This window comes from Astatotilapia calliptera, chromosome 23 (assembly GCF_900246225.1).
Source record: "Astatotilapia calliptera chromosome 23, fAstCal1.2, whole genome shotgun sequence".
Taxonomy (NCBI): Eukaryota; Metazoa; Chordata; class Actinopteri; order Cichliformes; family Cichlidae; genus Astatotilapia; species Astatotilapia calliptera.
This window is the reverse complement of record NC_039323.1, coordinates 31,569,048-31,586,893: the sequence shown is the minus strand read 5'-3', so window position 1 is coordinate 31,586,893 and position 17,846 is coordinate 31,569,048. Positions and strand designations below refer to the sequence as shown.

Below are 17,846 nucleotides of genomic sequence, written 5' to 3'. Positions count from 1 at the left end.
GTCATCGTAGTCAAAGGAGCTTGCAAAGTTCTAAGGTCAAATGGTGGAGAGTCCCAGATATAAACCTAGTGGAAGTAACCCCCCACAGAGGGACAAAAACCCGAAACTCTGGCTGATTGGGACCCACACCCAGTTTCACACCTTGGCTCAGGGGATTAGAGGATCATCGGGGGGTCCTTTTGTCCCTCTGTGGGGGGATTCTCCCACTAGGTTTATATCTGGGACTCTCCACCATTTGACCTTAGAACTGAAGAAGCTTCTCGGATGAGAGGTGAAACGTTTTCAAGTAACTTAAAGAAGTCCAGACGCTTTTCTTTGCAAGCTCCTTTGACCACAGCTCCTTTTCTTTTCTTTTTTTAATAAAGTGCATTCAGGCGACTGTGTTGTGATTTAGCGCTTTATAAATAAATTGAATTATCATTTATTTTCACTCCTGTCCTTGTCCCTGACCATTTCCAGAGGAATATTAATCAATATCACCAATTTGTACAGAGGTCATTAGAAGAGAGGTACAACAGCCAAGGTTTAGGGGTGCATTTCAACCAGTGGTGTTGGGTATCTTATCAAAATTGATTGAATTATAAACGCAGAAAAGTACCGTTAGATTCTGATCCGCCATGCAATACAAACAGGAACGCATCTGATTGGCAGCAGTTTAATTTTCCATCATCACACTGAGCCCAAACACACTGCCAAGGCAATAAAAGTATACCTGGATAGAAAAACCTAATCAGTCATTGATTTTTTTCGTCTCCAGAGTCTGAGCCTCGATATTATTGAAGCAGTGCTGGATAATATTGACAGAAAGCAGAACAAAAGACAGCCAACATCCCAAGAAAGAGCTTAAAATGTCATTCGAGAAGCTTGGGGAACCATTCCTGAGGACTGCTTAAAAAATTAGAAGAAATAGAGGCTGTGATGAAGAATATAGCTGGTGATACATGATATTGACTTTCAAGCTCTTTATAACTGTACAGTCCTTGTTTTTGGCTTATATGCTATATTTTCATGTTTGCTTGCACGTATAAATAAATTTAAAAAAATATATATTATTGTGGTTTTATTTTGAAACGCTTCCCGGAAGTGCCGTCGTAACTGAGCATTTAACAGTGTTTTGCTAATATTGGAGAGTCACATCTTGAACTATTTTCTTAGATTTCATTGTGTATCAAGGCGAAAAATAACATTGGAAACAGTTTTGGTTTGGGCCTAGATTCCCCGCGGACATATAGCGACATGCATATTCTAAATTTAAAACTAATATCAGCTAATTGTTAGCTATTTAAAGCCCTTAGCACGAATATCCATCAATAGGCAGCTAACAAGCCTAGCTAAAGAATTAGCTTTTAAGAAAATCTTAAAGCGGTGTTTTTGGACTTTTTGGACGTTTTATATTTGTAAGATAGTTTTTTGCTCATAATTATCGCTGTGATGTTTCTCCCTCCAACAATGCTTTAGCTGTGGTTTTTACCTCTTGGAAAGAAACAAGTTAAGCCTTAAGGTTTTCTGCAGTCTGCTTCTTCAGGTAACAGATAGCATGCTTTTTTTGTCACTTCTTACGTGCTGCTGTTCATTTGATTGAGCCGAACAAGAAATATTAACCAGTTATAGCAGATGGTATGGGTCACATAAAAAAATAACGAGCCTTAATCGTCCCCTTTTCTTGTTTAGGACTCAAATATGACAGCTCCCCTGCGCAGTTTGGAAATTTCAGAAGCTGAGATTATTACAAACTCTATATATATATATATATATATATACACACACACACACACAATTGTGCTCCTTTAACAGTATTGTTTCTTCCAAAGAACACACCTCAGCCATGATGTGGATGTGTGTTACTGTCTTCCTGCTGTGGATGAGGTCGGGACGGTGCACAGACAAGGCCAACACTTCAGACCTGATTAAATACACAGCTGCGGACTTTTATGAGAAATTGCATTCTGGGAAGATGATGTTCATCTATTTTGAGCATCAAGGTAGGCCGCTCACTGCTCATGCTATCTCAGCTGTGCTGCTGTATATTTGTCATAGGTCCCACGCTCCTCATTATCAGGCTTGTGATGTGAAACATGCAAGCGTGCTGAACAAGTGTATTTTGATGAGTTCAACATGCTAATGAAATTAGCAGCCATGCTGACGTGACGTCAGTTTACTGAAATAAGGAGCTGTGCGGCATTTTTGCAGGAGAGCCATCTCTTCTACATGAAGAGATGAAGAAGAGCTTTGCAGAGATTCTAGATGATGCTGGAGGGTTAAAAAGACCAAAATGACTACCAGAACATCAATGTGTTGTTTCTGGCTGTGCATAAATAGTGAGTGACATTCTGTCTGCTAGGGCCCTATTCCAGGAAGCAGGATTAGCTAACATCTCTGGGTTTGCTTTCACCATAAATAAGGGAAACTCTCGCTTTCTGGTCCAGAAAGACGATTAAATTAAATTCTGAGTCAGTTGCCAGGGTAACAGACTCTGTGAACTAGACCTGCTGGCAGGCTTAGTTCACAGAGACAGTTTCTCTCTGACTCCTCCCCTCCTGAACCAGGTGACTGATGCTTTGATTCCATTCCAAGGTAATAAAGTTGCTGTCAAAGCTCATGTTATGTTTTTACAGACACAGAAATACCAGTTTTACGGGAGTTTGCTGTTTTGTGTACTTAACATGAACACTTTCCCAGTTATTGAGTCATAAATATATAAGGACAGAGACGGCGATCACGTTTATTCATAACCAGCTCACAATCAATTCTGTAGAGTCCACAACTCTAACTCTGTGTGTGGGCAGTACTGCAAACATTTACTGTATGTTACACACTGATCAATGATCAATTATTAGTCGTGCTGTAATCGGTCACACTAATGGAAAACTGTCTGTCACAGCTGGATCTTGCAAATGATGTGTACTTTTGAGTGAAGCTGAAGCTGAAATGACTTTAAGGCTCTAAACTGAATCAAATGTATTTAGAGTGACGTTTTCAAAGCAGCTACAGTCTGATTGTAATCCAAACACATTTAATGTTGAAATGTGTTCACAGATTGAGATTCAGTCATTAAATGATGTCAAACAACATTTTTTTTTAAGGTTTAGTTTTTTAAAAGTTCAGTTTAATAAAAAAAATTAAATCTTTAATACATGTGAATGTGTAGCATAAGATGAGTAAGAGAAAATTCATCATACATTAAAACGTGTGGATTCAGATTAATGGAAAGCAGTCCGTGTCTGAAAGGCGTTTCTCTTTGTCGCCTCCTCTGTTTCCAGTCTCTCCGACCATCTCTCTGTTCCTGGTGGAGTTGGAGAAGTCTGTTGAAGCTCTTCAGGATTATGGAGTACTAGTTGGTAAGGTAAGTGTAGACCCCTGTGAGCACTGCGCTTCATCAGTCATTGAAGTTGATGTTGAATCACTTTTTTGTCGTTGCTTTTTAGGTGAACTGTAACAAAGAGCTGGTTTACACGTACTGCGCAGAGGAACAGCTGCTGCACACTGCTTTTTTGTTCAGGTGAGTTGTAAAGTCTCAGTATGTGTTCATTCTAAAATGACCAGAACATGGAGGGGCAGCCAATCAGAAGAAAGATGTTTTAAAGGATGGGCAAAGTGAACTAAAATAGCTTGTTTCTGAGCGTGGGTGAAGTGGGACCTACAGCAGCCAAAGCACAATAAGTGACGGTTATTTTAAAGTGTGAATCATGCTAAGCTACAGTAACAGAATGGAAGAATAACAATTCAAGTCTGTAAATAAGGATAATAAATCTGCTGATTGTCTCTTTCTCTGTGATTTCCAACTTAATTCACTGGCATTTGTTCACACTGGGAAGTGATGTTCACATTTAATGTAAAAATTGGTGTAATTTAGCTCTGTGTTTGAATTTGATCTCTGACTCATCAAGAAAGAAAAGACGTAGCTTCCCTTCAACCTGATTCCTGACTCCATGAGCAATCAGATCCCAACTCTGTTGGCTGTGTTAAACAGGCAAAGTTATTCCACCAAACTATATCTAACTGGTCTCTCCCCCACTTCAATTTCTGTTGCTCCTCAGTATGAAAATATCTGCTGCCACCTGTTGGCATCCACCCTAAATGCTCTGCATCAGAGTCCAGAGGAAGTTCTAACTACATGTTGGAAGGGCTACTGCTCATATTAATGAAAACTTTACTCTCATTGTATTTCTAACAATCAACACAAAAGGTATTATCCCAGCTATCATCACTGAGATACACTATTAATGCTACTGTATCAACCTTTTTACCTACTCCCCTAATATATAGTAATGAAGTGGACAAAGTATTATGGAAACTGAAATGTAATGCAGTAAACTTCTTAACAGCTTCCCTTTAAAACTAGAATTTGTAACTGTAAAAAAACATTCAGTGTCCATAAAGTTTCATCAATGACTTTCAACAGCAGTGAGAATAAAAACTGAACATTATAACCTTCATGAGGGTTTTTGTGTCTGCATGGTTGCAATCTCGTTGAATCTGCCCTTGTCTTTCTGTTGCTAGAGGCGGTAAGGAGTTCTTGAGTTTTGATTTGGAAACTATCTTTGACGTCAACTCGATAGTCTCCGAAGTCTTGTTGTAAGTAAGGCTTATGCTCTGTGTTGTAGAGACCTTTGTGAAACTTTAACTTTTGAACCCTTTAGGATCACATACATTCAGATGATCCACTGAGATTGAACCAGAACCAAAGTCACTCATTATTTTTTGTCTTTTGGTGAGCTTTGTTGGGGGAAAAAATGAAAGGAGGGAGCCAAACGTGTACTTCTGGCATTTAACTGAAGACGGCTTTTCTCTTCCAGCGCCATTCTACGTGATGAGATAAAGTATGTCCACACAGACGCTGACCTCCTCGCAATGGAAAAGGCAGCCAGAGGGAAGAAAGACATTGTGCTTGGTTATGTTTGCAGTCTGGGAACACAAGGTATGGGAAGAAGGACAGGAAGGATAGTAATTAATGTAAGGCTGGGCAGTTAATTCAAAAGGAATCAAAACGGACAATCACAATCTTGCCCGTGTCTGTTATTTTTGTTTCTTTGTTTTTCATTTCTGTTAATACTTATATAAACTATAAAACATACCGTTTGTGTTGTCACATGACTCAGAGCGTAATTCGAACACTGAGCCGACTGTAAAACTCCAGCAGATGGTGATTCTACATTGCCCACAGGTGCGAGTGTTGTCCGTCTCTCTGTGTTAGCCCTGCGACAGGTCACCAGCCTGTGTATGTGTATGCATAATCATTCATCGATCAAAATTCAAAATCATGATGTTAATTTGAGGTCATATCACCAAGTCCTAAATTAAAGATGGTAAACTTTTTAGTAGCTACTCATAGGTTTGATCGTACTTTGTAAGACACACATTGTCCCAGTGATTGATTCAATGTATCATCTTTGTTTGTTTTTTCTTAAGAGCACAGATCGATTATGGAGACGGCCTATGTGTATGGATCCAAATATCAGTTTATTCTCATAACAGGAGGACCCGTGTTGAAGCACCTAGGGTATGTTCTTTTTGGCCTTTCTTTGTGTACAGAGCAGGCGTCAATGACAACACTTGTACCTGGGAAGTATTCACAGCGCTTCACTTGTTCAGCATCTTGTCACGATACAGCCTTCTTTCAAGTTAGATTAAATTCAGTTTTCAACTAAAACATTCTACACACAATACCCCATAATGACAAAGGGACATTAGTTCGCTTGAATTTCTTGTAAATGTATTTAAAAAAAACCCCACACAAATGTAACATGTACATAAGTATTTTTACAACTTGATTGGAGTCCACCTGTAGTAAATTCATTTGGATGTCATTTAGAAGACACACCAGGCTATGTCCACACTAATGCGCTTTGAAAACGCATCTTTAATTCTCACTCGCTTTTGCAACTTTGTACTTTTGTGTTACTCACAGCAACAACTCCACCTCATTGTTAGTCCATTTAAAAAACTCAGTGCTTTTCCTCAACATTTTACTGCGACGTTTCAAAGAGCTGGAAAGTAAATAAACGGTAGACAAAAATGAGGCAGGTCGAATCGTCTTGCTTTTCCCGCATGCACAGGACTGGAACATAAGCGTTTTCGGACGTTTCAATGTGGACGCAGAACTCTGTGAAAACGACTGAAAACACTAGTGTGGACGTGGAGCGTTTTTCAGACGAAAACAGTTTTCAAATCTATCCGGGCTAGTGTGGACGTAGCCTTAGTCAGGGACGTAACAAAGAACACAATAGTTGCTCTGACAGAGCTCCAGGAGAACCTTCCAGAAGGACAACCACTTATGCAGCACTTCAGTAATCAGGCCCGTGTGGTAAAGTGGCAAGATGTAAGCCACTGCTCAGTAAGAGACACATGACAGCCTACGTGTAGTTTGCCAAAAGGCACCTGAAACAAAATTCTCTGGTCTGATGAAACAAGGACTAACTTTGGTTTGGCCTGAATACTGTGGGCCGTGTCTGAAGGAAACCAGGCATCACTCATCACCAGGCCAATACCATCCCTACGGTGAAGCATGGTGGTGGCAGTATCATGCTGTGGGAATGGTTTTTTGGAGCACGAACTGGGGGACCAGCTATGTACAGAGACATCCTTAATGATAACCTGCTGAGTTATCATCCAACAGGACAACAACCTAAACACACAGCCAAGATAACAAAGAAGTGGCTTCAGGACCTCTCTGTGAATACCTTTGAGGGGCCGGCCAGAGCTCAGACTTAACCCGATTAACCCGATGGCTGTGCACCAATGCTCCCCATCCTGCCTGAGAGGAGAAACTCCCCCCAAAAAGTGTTTCTTGTTGCATCATACTCAAAAATACTTGAGGCTGTAATTTTGCCAAAGGTGCTTCAGCAAAGTATTGAGCAAAGGCTGTGAAAAATTGTGTACATTTAGTTTTGCTTTTAATTTTTAATGCATTTGCGAAAATATAAATCAAATGTTTTTCACCTTGTCATTATCGGGTATTGTGAGTAGAATTTTTCAGGTGATAAATGAATTGAATCCAGCTGGGGATAAGGCTGTAACATGACAAAATGTGGAACAAGTGAAGCGCTTTGAATATTACGTAACACAACATAGAAAAGAAGAAGCTGAGATTGAGGCTCTTTGCAAAGTGTCCTACAGCTGTGCAGCAAATGTAGTTCCAGCTACAGTAGCTCGTGTGATATTTACTGAAAGTTTAAGATGACAGCTGATGTCTCTGCTGTGGCCTTGTGACCTCAGAGATACATGCTCAAAACCTTAAACTCACATGGCGTGAAAACCAAAGGGACTGTCATTCGAAACAGGCTTTTAACATACCCAGGATAATTTTTGCTTTTCTGGTCTGACTCCAAATACTTGGGAGAAAATATGAAAAGTCTGACATCCTGCTGGAAATGCATAGACAAACACACAAGTGTGGATACAAAGAAAAGGATTCATGTAATTTCTCATGTTATAAACTAAAGACCCGACAGTATGAATGTGTTTGATGTTAGTCTGTGTTTTCAGGAAGTTGTCTCTGTGTGTCTTTCAGTGTAAACGAATCATCTCCTTCGTCTCGAGTGTGGTTCCTCCACTGCAGAGTTCACAGTGGGTTCATGACCCCAATGACCTCTGAGCGCTGCCCTTTGACCCGCATGAGGAAACCCCTATCCACCTTAAGCCTCCACTCCTTCCTGCAGCTCATGGAGGCTCCACTAGTTGTAAGCTGGTACAGGATTACTTTGTAAATTAATGCAAAATTTATCAGGTTATTTGGCGTATAAAATGTCATCGAGCTGCTGGCGTCGTGCGAACAGAGTGAAGTTCATGGTTCAGTTTTCTTTGCGTTAGCTGACTTGACAAAGCCCCAGTCAGAGATAAGGGTTGTTATCAGTGTTCTTTCTGCTTTAGGCTCAGTGTCTGTGCTCATTTGGTGATACAGATCTATGCAAATAAGACAAGACAGCGGTGCTGCAGTTGGTTGTTAATCTTCTCAATTTCTGATCTTCACAAACATGCCAAAAAAACAGAATACTGTCTTGAGTTGTTTAAGTGTTTTATTTCTCAGTGCCCTGTCATTCCTGCTGTTTGTTACTAATGTGACAGCTGCACATCAGCGCTCTGACACCTCAGATACATTAAAATATTTAGTCAGTGTGTTCAAGCTCATAGAGGAAAAATTGAGAACGCTTTATTTGTTGCCAGGTCAAAGTGAAATTTATTTTAATAAATGAAGATTATTGGCAAGAAGTGGCCAACAGATGTAACTGATCACTTTTCTAATCTGATCTCTGTTAGGTGCAATTCCAGCTGCTGTAACTCTTTGGCTGGGCTTCAATCAGTGGCATTAGTAAGGTACGGCTTAACAACTTTCATGTATAAAGTGTATTTCTTCAGCAATGAGTCTTTATAGCTCTAAAGCAGGGATGTCCCCGCCGTAGTACATTTTCCAGTTGACCGGATTGGACACTTTGGCAGGTCATTTCTAGCCCCCGGGCCTCACAGTAGGCATCCCTGCTCTAAAATACATTTTAAGTGAAAGATTCGGTGAGAAGCTGGGCTTCAGCATAAGTTACCACAGTGATTTAGCAAGGGTAAAATAGACCAACCTTCATGACACTGACAACTAAACTAAACTAACCTGTTAAACTCAGCGGTCCAAAACAAAAGAGCAAGATCAAAAAGAAATTCAGGAGTTCAGTCATTAAGAAGCAACAAGAGTGTATGAAATGATGCAAGAGACAAAACTACTGATGTGTCTCTAAGTGGAGATGTTGCTGATGGGGCTAGCGAACATAAGAAAAAGGAGAACACAGCCTCCTGTTCTCTTTGTGTATAGTAGTCACATATCGTGACGTTTCTTTCAGTTACCTGTAGGCTGACGTTTCTGAGGTGCGAATAAAAGTTGGACTTACTCGATGCTTCCTGTAAAAGCAGCTTTAATAACAATATAAGACTCACTACGCAAGCTTCTTCACAGTTCACAAGTCAAGTCAATTTAGTTTTATAGTGTCAAATCATAACAAATGCTTTATATTGTAAGCTAAAGATCCTCCAGTAATACTGAGAAAACCCAACGATCAGATCACCACCTATGAGCAAGCACTTGGCGTCAGCGGGAAGAAAAAACACCCTTTTAACAGGAACACAGCATATTAGATCATGTGGTTATTGTGCTGTCATTGCAGCTGTGTTTTGTAAGTAGACCTTTAGAAAAAAGCAACGTACAACTTACCAAATTTACAAAAAAAGTAACCATGAGCATGTTGTGCACAAAGAGCCACCCTACTACCAGGAGTAGAATCTCTTAACACTTTGTGTCTCTTCCTTACCAGACCGAGGTGTACGACGACCCCTCCTCAGTCCAGCCCCCCCAGTTCCCCTACCAGCAGACTCCCCAGGTCTTCCTCTTCTCTCATCCCGCAACCGAGCACCTGGACCTCGATACGGCCACCACGCTGGCCTGGAGGCTGCGAGGCCTCGCCCTGCTGCTGCTTGTACACAGGTGTGCAACAGCTCCAGCTACGTGTACGAGCATGGATATGAAGACATTAAGATAATTTCTTTTATGGGTTTGTGTGTTTCCAGGCAGAGCCCTGCAGTGAAAACCCTTGATGAGTACAATGCTGCTTATAGGCTGCCTGAGAAGGTGTGACTCTAACATGGCACGAGATAATACACAGAATGAGAGTACCTGTTATTCTTACCCACGTTTTTGTTTGTGTGTGTGCACCTCCAGAGTTTAGAAGTAAAGTATTTGACCTTAAACAGCCTCGATGAGGTGTTGGTGCTGTTCGCAGATCAAGAAAAAGATGAAGAGGAGGAGGAGGAGGATGAAGAAGACAATGAAGGTGTGGATGATGATGAGGAAGATTCACATTTTGGTAAAGGGACTCAAGAGTGAAAGAAGCGTGAAGAAAAGGAAGAATGAGAACAGGAGATTAACTTTTTTGTGTCTGCATCTGTCTCCAGGCAAGCTGGACGATGAAATCGCAGCAGCAGTTTTTGAAAACAGAGGCACCTTATCGGACATGGATTCAGTTACCCAACTGACGTCTGACAACTTTCACAGTGCAGTAGCACAGAGTGGCCTCACAGTGGTGCTCTTCTACCTCAAATGTAAGACAGAGTCGCTGCTTTAGAGGCGTCTTGGCACTTTAGGCAGTTAATACAACAAATTCAGTATTTACCAGGAAAGAGAAACTACATGTATAGAATCATCAGAAAAATCTGATATAAAACTCTAACAATGTTGCTCATTTACCGTACTTCTAACAGTCTTTATGAAGCCTTTTTCCTGTCCATGGAAGTTATACTTCTACCACCATATTTACTGTTTTGGAATTCATCTCTTTCATATAATGTCTCTTATATGAACCAGGCATACTTTATGTTTAAAAAAAAAAAAAAAAAAGTTTTCCTCTTGAACATGAAATGCAAGTAAATTGCAGTTTCTGTTTTCTCCCACCAGGGGATGCTGTTTCAATGGCTTTTCTCAGCTCTTTCATTGAAGTTGCAGAGAGACTTGCAGGTAAACAAGCAGTTTTTTTTGGGGGGGGCTATGTTTCCACTGTTTATTTTAGCAGACGTCAAAACAGAGATCTGTATTTGAACAGAAGTGTGTTTGGATGGCAGTACCACGTCAGTTATGACTCCTATTATTGTGCTTTACAGTTTGTCTAAATTTACAAAAGATGAAACCCCCTTGTGAACCAACATACAGTCGTCTAAATCCATGTACTGAATGAATTGCCCTTTTACCTTAACCACAAAGGATTGTTATCTAGGCAGATGTAATATTCAGGCCTCATTTGCACATTTCAAAACTTGATTAATAGCAACAATGGATAGAAAATTCACTCATCAACACATGATTTGCTCTCACTGACCTTAAGACTCAGAGGTCAACGAAGTTCAGATGAGTGTGGTCGACTGCAGCGAATGGACCGACCTCTGCGCCGCTCAGCCAGGCAGTGCTGTCCCCTTCCAGCCAATCACTGCCTTTCCCAGTGTCTTGCTTCTTCACCCCCAGCATCCGGCCCAGCACTTCAGAGGAATGCTGGGTAGTGAGTCACTACATCGCTTCATCATGATGTGAGAAAACATGAATATAACTTTGAAGTCATATATAAGCCTTTAACCTCAGTCGGGTCCAAATCAAGGACTGATGAAATAGCAGTTAGTGTACTTGTACAATCCTTTCCCTTTAACCTGAAATAGAAATGGAGGTGTGTTTAGTCTTGTAGCGCTGTCTTTTTAATGTCAGTCTACTTACATGTACACGTGTGTTTGTGTGGACTTGATTTTTTTTAACCAGAAGCCGTGTAGCTTCTCCTGTTCGTCTGTCCACTCTAGAGGAAGCGCAATCATTCCTTCTGGAAGTGCCTCATCCTGAGCTAGCAGGGTACCAGCTTGACAGAGTTGTGGGATTGTTTGAGGCCCAGACACAAACAGGTAAGATGTTGTTATTGTGCATTGTTGTTGCAAGGGAAGCCTCAGTGCAAATGCTAAACTTCTATTAGTTATGGTTATACTACTAAGGAAGATCTCCCAGTAGCTGCAATCAAAACAAGAACTTTTAAGGGAGTGGGGGAGAAATACTTGGAGGTGTTTTGTAGCTGTTAATTAACACTTTTGTCTGTACTCATTCACATTCAAAGCTATCTCAATGTTAGCATTGTGTTTACAGTAACAGAGTAGGTGTAATCAGCTAATACTTACTCTGGCTAATATATAAAAGATACATTTAGCTACTGTGACCTCTGTTGGTTTGTGAACTCCTGTTTTAAAGCGATGAGATGAGTGTTTTTACTGTTGCTATCTTGGTGTTTGGAAAGTGGGGGTGATAAATAAGGGGCAGATCACTACACATGATCACTATATGAATGGGAGTGGTAAACAATCGAGTGGGAAAGTAGCTGTCTGTCTGCTTTGTCACAATAAATTCAATTTCATTTATATAGCACCAAATCACAACATCAGTCATCTCAAAGTGCTTTATATTGTAAGGTAGACTCTACAATAATAGATACAGAGAAAATATACTAGATACTGGAACCAATGAAGGGAAGCTCTCTCTTTCATAGGAGCTACAGTATTGAGAGTCGTACGTAATGAGGAGGTAAAATTATTAACAAGATAATCTTCCAGAAGGAAGTCGCCCAGGATTTTCACATTGATATCACTGAGGCTGCTTGCTTGGTGCATCCACTGCGACAGTTGAGCGATCGGTCAAAATAAATTGCAGTGTGAGTGTTCATGGTAATGTGGAAATATATCACCTGATCTAACAATGCAGCTCGTTGTTGTGCTTTCATTCAGTTCTGGACAACACAAACGAATGAGTTCAGATTCTGCTCATTGTTGATTTTAGTCTTTTCCTCTTTGTTATTTTAAATAGACGGTGTGTTTCCAGTATCTTGTATTACTTACTCTTTCTTTCCAAATTTTTCTTTATTGCCATGTTTAGCAGCGTTTACCGAAGCAGCAAAGTCCCTGAGAGGAGACGCACTGACTGGACTGCTGACAGATGAACTGGCAGAGAAATGGTACGAGCTCTACCATTTCAAGGTTGAGGCAATTTGGCAAACTGCTTCTTCGAGTTTAAAGTCCTAAATTACTGGAAGTTTTGAAAAACACACTGTAGCTGAAGTTTGAAAAGCACAAAATATAGTTCCATGAGTTGTCTGTTTTTCCTAACTTTGAAATGTAGGATTTCCAATTGCTTTTAAAGGCTTTAGGAGATGGACAGTTAAGCAGTTTGTTTTTGAGGGGTGGAAATCCTACATGTACCTACTATAATCCAACCTGGCTTTGGAAAGACGCTTTAATCAGTGTTGTAGTTACATTTTGTAAAGGTTTAGACATACCTGTCATTAAAAACTTAGCTGTGATTCTAATGTTTAATATTTAAATTTTAACCATTTAAAATATTGTTTATTAGTTTTACTTATATTGTGCGTGTGCGTGCGTGCGTGCGTGCATGTTGACTATGCAGGGCTGCAGACCACACTGTAGACCTTCCCGCAGTGTTAGTGTTTCCATCTTGGAGGACACACACTCATCCTTTCACACTGCCTGCCTCCTCGTCTGCTGAAGAGCTGCTCACACACATTAACACTGCGCTGCTCCACCCAATGGTAAACCATAGTGTGTGTGTGTGTGTGTGTGTGTGTGTGTGTACACTTGTCTTTATCATTTTTTGCAAAATTAGTCACAAATTCAAGTTGGATGACTTGTTTCAATGCAATCATCCAGTCAGGAATAGTGAGTGAATAACTAAGTCCAGCTTGATTTTAATCACTATAATCCGTCCGTCTTCTTCCTCTTATCTGGGGCCGGGTCGTGGGGGCAGCAACTTAAGCAGAGAAGCCCAGACCTCCCTCTCCACGGCCACCTCTTCCAGCTTCCGAGAGATATAAACTCTCCAGTGTGTCCTGGGTCTGCCCCAGGGCCTTGTCCCAATGGGAGATGCCCAAAACACCTCACCCAGGAAGCGCTCATGTTGCTCATGGAGGAGCAGCAGCTCTACTCTGGGGCCCTTCTGGGTGGCTGAACTTCTCACCCTATTTCTAAGGGAGAAGCCAGCCACCCTTCGGAGGAAGCTCATTTCCACTGCTTCTATCCGCGATCTCGTTCTTTCGATCACTACCCACAGCTCGTGACCATAGGTGAGGGTAGGGACATCGATCGGCCAGTAAAGTGAGAGCTTTGCTTTTACACTCAGCTCTCTCTTCACCACGACGGACCAGTACAGTGTGTCCGCTTCACTGCAGCCGCACCAATCTGTCTGTCGATCTCCCGCTCCCTTCTCCCGTCACTCTTGAACAAGTACCCGAGATGCTTAAACTCCTCCACTTGGGGCAGGAACTTGTCCCTGACCCAGAGTGAGCACTCCACCCTTTTCTTGGCCTTTGAGGACCTCCTTAATCCCACTTGAAAATACATTACAATACAATATACAATTCTTGGATGTTTATAAAAGCCACTATGGCGTGTTCATAGTATCATAGTCTCAGGTAATGGGCTTCACATGTGGTTTAGTTACGGCTTTCCAAATACAGAGGTCATGCCAGGTCAGAGTAATGCTTCGATAATCCTTGATGGATGATAAGATGGGTTAAGGGTCTGATTCCTGCTGTGGAAATGCTTCCATGGAGCTTGGGATCAAAAGTCCAGTCAATGACACATTCTCCCCTCTGGCTGTGCTGATGACCTCACACCAATCAATCACAGAATATGACTTGATAAAATGAGTTAAATGGAGACATTAACACTTGCTTCTGTGTTATTTATGATGGTGAGAGAGTGACCTGGACTGAAATGTGTCATATATAATTCAAGGAGAATTGCACCCTCAGAAAAATCCCTGCTAGTGTTAAAAGCTGCTGACGGGACTGATGAGGCGCTTTGTTTTATATCTCTTTGTTTCCTTTTAACTGTACAGAATTCGGAGAGTATTTAAACAGAAACGTGACAGTAATTTGTGTCAGTTATAGTAGATTGCACAGGTCAGCATTAAATCAGATTTGTGCATTGTCAGCAGATGACTCGCAGTACCGTCCACTCTCATGGATACGTTTATTTTGCAGTCGCAGCCTTGTACTCGTGCTCTGCTTAGTAAATCTTTATCACTTAATATTGGCTCAGCCATCTCACTATTTAATTGACAGACCCTCTTAAAATTCCACCTGCAGTTTTCTTCACAGGAAGTAAACAGCTGCTTCTAACATGCTTGGTGCTGACCTTTGTAAGCAGGTTTTCTGCAGGATGTTGCAGGTGCAGCAAAAACCAGTGATGTGTAAACTTTGGATAATTAGCCGAAACTCAAGATTTGTGCTGATTGTGTCAAAGTCAAACCTTCTCTTTTTCATTTGGGATGTTGTTCATTTCACTGGCCTGTGTTTTATCTGGTTTGTAGTGTGATGACTGAGTTTGTGAAAATGCAGATATTTGAAGTCTTTGAGTTATTTGGCACTTCTTCGTCCTCTTTTCATGATTTCTATCCCCAGCCTGAGCTGACTGTAGAAAATCTGCCATCCTTCCTCTTGCTGGGCAAAGCCCTACTCCTTCTGTTTGTGGGAGAGGAGGAGGACAAGATTGGGCGAAGGCAGAACCAGGCGCTGGTGAAGGAGATGAGAACATTAGTAGAGTCGGAAGGGGAAACGATGGAGCGATATTTGGCCTGCTGGATCCATCTGTACGTTTCTGTTTCTGCTTATTTGCTGCTCTATTTTTCCATCGTGTACACAATCCAAAATCCCCACTTTTTTATTTATACTTTTTTTTAAAATATATTTTGTTTTAGTGGACGCACTCCAGCTGGTATGTCCGTCCTGGGGTCATACGTAGGCTCTATGCCCCCTCTTCCTGCACTAGTCCTCACACACTTGCCCTCTGGAGACCAAATATACCAGTACCCACCCAACACCCCCATAGTGGCTTCCTCAGTCCTTCACTGGCTGCAAAGGGTCGAGGATGGTACTGAGTCACCAACAGGTAAGGAGGGGAGAAGAGAAAGCTTAAAGCTGAGTTTACAATCCCATAAATTCCAAGACAGCTATGCTATACAGCTATAATTCTGCCTTATTACAGACAGTTAATGAACCGGTCACTCTTAAAAGCAGAATTGAGAGTAGAAATGTGCAAGATTACCTTAAAGATTGAAATCTTTAAGGTAATGTTCAGGTCACCTTAGTCTGGATGGAATTTCCAGTCAATAAAAAATCAATAATAAACAATTCAACTATGCCTCAGATTTACCTTTAGCAGTTTGTAGATTCTAGTCACCTGGAATTTATTTGAGTTACAAGCACATTTTGAAAATCTCGCACAAAGTCATCAAATGAGACTGGATGCAACGACAAAAGCAGACATTGTGTGTGATTGTTGACTGACCTTTGTGATCAAGAGGCTGTCCTTCTGTCTATTTACATTTGCCTTTCTACATACAACAGTTAGTCTGAGAAATTACTTGTACTGGTGATATTTCTAAATGGAAATAATACCTGTGGTCACATTCCCACCATAAAGACTGACTACACATTCAGCAGTCTTCTCTATCAGTGAGAGAACTGTTAATATAACTGTTGAACGTAGTTCAGATATGAAACCCGAACTATCTGGAGTCCTCTTTTAGCTCTGGAGTGTATAAAGGCAAGAGCCGAGATAAGATGCTGGTCTCCATCACTGAAATGCACAACGTTTAATTGATTCTCTGCACACAAACTGCAGACTAACAACCTTTTTACTAATGCAGCAGGACTTAAGGTTCTGTTTTTGACTTGCTGTAATCTTGTTTTAACCAAAACTCTTCTGCTGGATTGCAATGTATTCATTTTTACTATTCATCGATTTGGAAATGCTGTTAAACCTGTATTATGTTTGCAGACTCGCATTTAGTTTACAGGTAGCGATGGTTGTCATATATGAGTGAGTCCTAAAATTATTATTTGAAGTCATTTTATAAAAGTGAAAAAAGTTGTTGTGACGATTATAAATTGAACTTCAGGAACAAAAATGGTCTATAAATAAATAAAATTTTATTTAATTTATTTATAGAAATAAATAGAAGCAAAACTAAACACACTGAACATGGAACGCAAGACTATCAAAATAAACCAGGAAACACTAAGACACAGACTAACTCATAGCATGACACGGGAACTGAGAGGAAAGGACACACAAGGAAACAAGATGGATTAGGGAGATAACGGAGGAGATAACGAGGGGGACGCAGGAACAGATAATGGAGACGAGACACAGAGAGTGAGAGGAGAGACATGACGGTCTGGGGAAACATGGGATAAAAATGACAGGCAGGGGAGGGATGAAATGAGACATAAGGAGGAGAACATGGGAAGAGAAAAGGGAAAGAAGACACAACGACACACACATAAACAGAGACACACAGAGAGGGACACAGAGGACAAAGACACAAGGGAAACCTAATAACCAAGGAGCTAAAACAGGACAACCTGGGCTATATAGAATAAACTCAAGAAGACTGGAGAAGTTAAGCCCGACTGATATATCGGCCAATATTAGCTATTTGCTGATATATTGTTATTGGCATTTAAAATGACTGATGAGTAAAGAAGACACAAACGAAATTGATGTTACAGCACTCTGACACCAGGTATCAACATTCCTGTGAAAATTCCTGTGTTTTACTTTCTAATCTTAAGACAAATATGCTTTTAACAATATGATTCATTTTAATTCTGTATGAAACTTCACATTATAATAAAATATTTTTGTTCTGTAGGTTTGCTGGATGAGGATAGCTGGCCACCTGCTTTTGAGTTCTATGACTTCTTGAAAATTATGGACATGCAGGAACCTGACTCTGCCCAGCAGCAAACTCCTAAGGAGGAGGAGGAAGAGGTTAATGTGAAAGAACATGTAGTGGTAGAGGACATGACAGGTGACAATCGTCACGCTCACTCTGAACTCTGAACATCAGATGGAAAGAACACTGCTGATCTGATTTGTCTGTTTCTTTGTTTAAGTTTTCTTTTCTATTAATAATATACAGCTTAAATGTTGGGTTACTGAGTATTTAATGAGAGATTATTATAATAATGTAATAATAGTAATAATAATATTTTTGCCATTGTGTTTTAATGTGACATGCTGGCTATTAAACCTTTCAGTTGTTCCTGGATGTTATTTTTGGATTTTTTTTTTATTGAGACTGTTTCATTGTCTGATTTCTTACTGCTGTGATTTTGTGACTCTTTTAACTTTGTAGATGCATCTGATTGGCTGTTTTTGTTTGTTTTTGTTTTTAAAGCTGCTCATGTGCCAGTTAACTGAACTAATTATGTGTCAGTCAGTAAACTGTCCCTTAATTTCGTTGTAAGTCATAAACCTTTGGAAAACAAAAA

The 17,846-nt window shown here is 40.6% G+C and overlaps 2 protein-coding genes across 3 annotated transcripts in view; one reads left to right on the top strand and one right to left on the bottom strand.

Moving 5' to 3' along the window:
- The window catches only part of gpr137c (G protein-coupled receptor 137c), a 14,762-nt gene extending 12,881 nt beyond the window's left edge, over window positions 1-1,881 (bottom strand). The window contains exon 1 of the mRNA XM_026158265.1: window positions 1,819-1,881. The gene's annotated coding sequence lies outside the window, so the exon portion shown is untranslated. The remainder of the gene's footprint in view (window positions 1-1,818) is intronic.
- On the top strand, window positions 1,092-17,846 carry txndc16 (thioredoxin domain containing 16). 2 transcript variants are annotated; one of them, XM_026158263.1, is made up of 20 exons: window positions 1,092-1,525; window positions 1,812-1,982; window positions 3,261-3,343; window positions 3,426-3,499; window positions 4,501-4,575; window positions 4,797-4,918; window positions 5,410-5,500; window positions 7,511-7,679; window positions 9,294-9,463; window positions 9,547-9,607; window positions 9,698-9,809; window positions 9,931-10,077; window positions 10,430-10,489; window positions 10,854-11,052; window positions 11,276-11,412; window positions 12,428-12,506; window positions 12,956-13,097; window positions 14,970-15,157; window positions 15,266-15,456; window positions 17,225-17,846. In XM_026158263.1, exons 2-20 carry the CDS (start codon window positions 1,826-1,828, stop codon window positions 17,413-17,415), a joined length of 2,448 nt encoding a protein of 815 aa, XP_026014048.1. In that variant the 5' UTR covers window positions 1,092-1,525; window positions 1,812-1,825; the 3' UTR covers window positions 17,416-17,846. The 2 variants fall into 2 exon arrangements, with proteins under 2 accessions (XP_026014048.1, XP_026014045.1); XM_026158260.1 differs by having other exon boundaries at window positions 9,698-9,842.

Excerpts from the sequence above, each read along its gene's own strand:
- txndc16 (XM_026158260.1), top strand. The coding sequence starts at position 1,826 with ATGATGTGGATGTGTGTTACTGTCTTCCTGCTGTGGATGAGGTCGGGA. Across the intron at positions 10,490-10,853 it reads AGTTGCAGAGAGACTTGCAG|ACTCAGAGGTCAACGAAGTT; the intron begins GTAAACAAGCAG and ends ACTGACCTTAAG. Across the intron at positions 12,507-12,955 it reads GATGAACTGGCAGAGAAATG|GGCTGCAGACCACACTGTAG; the intron begins GTACGAGCTCTA and ends TTGACTATGCAG.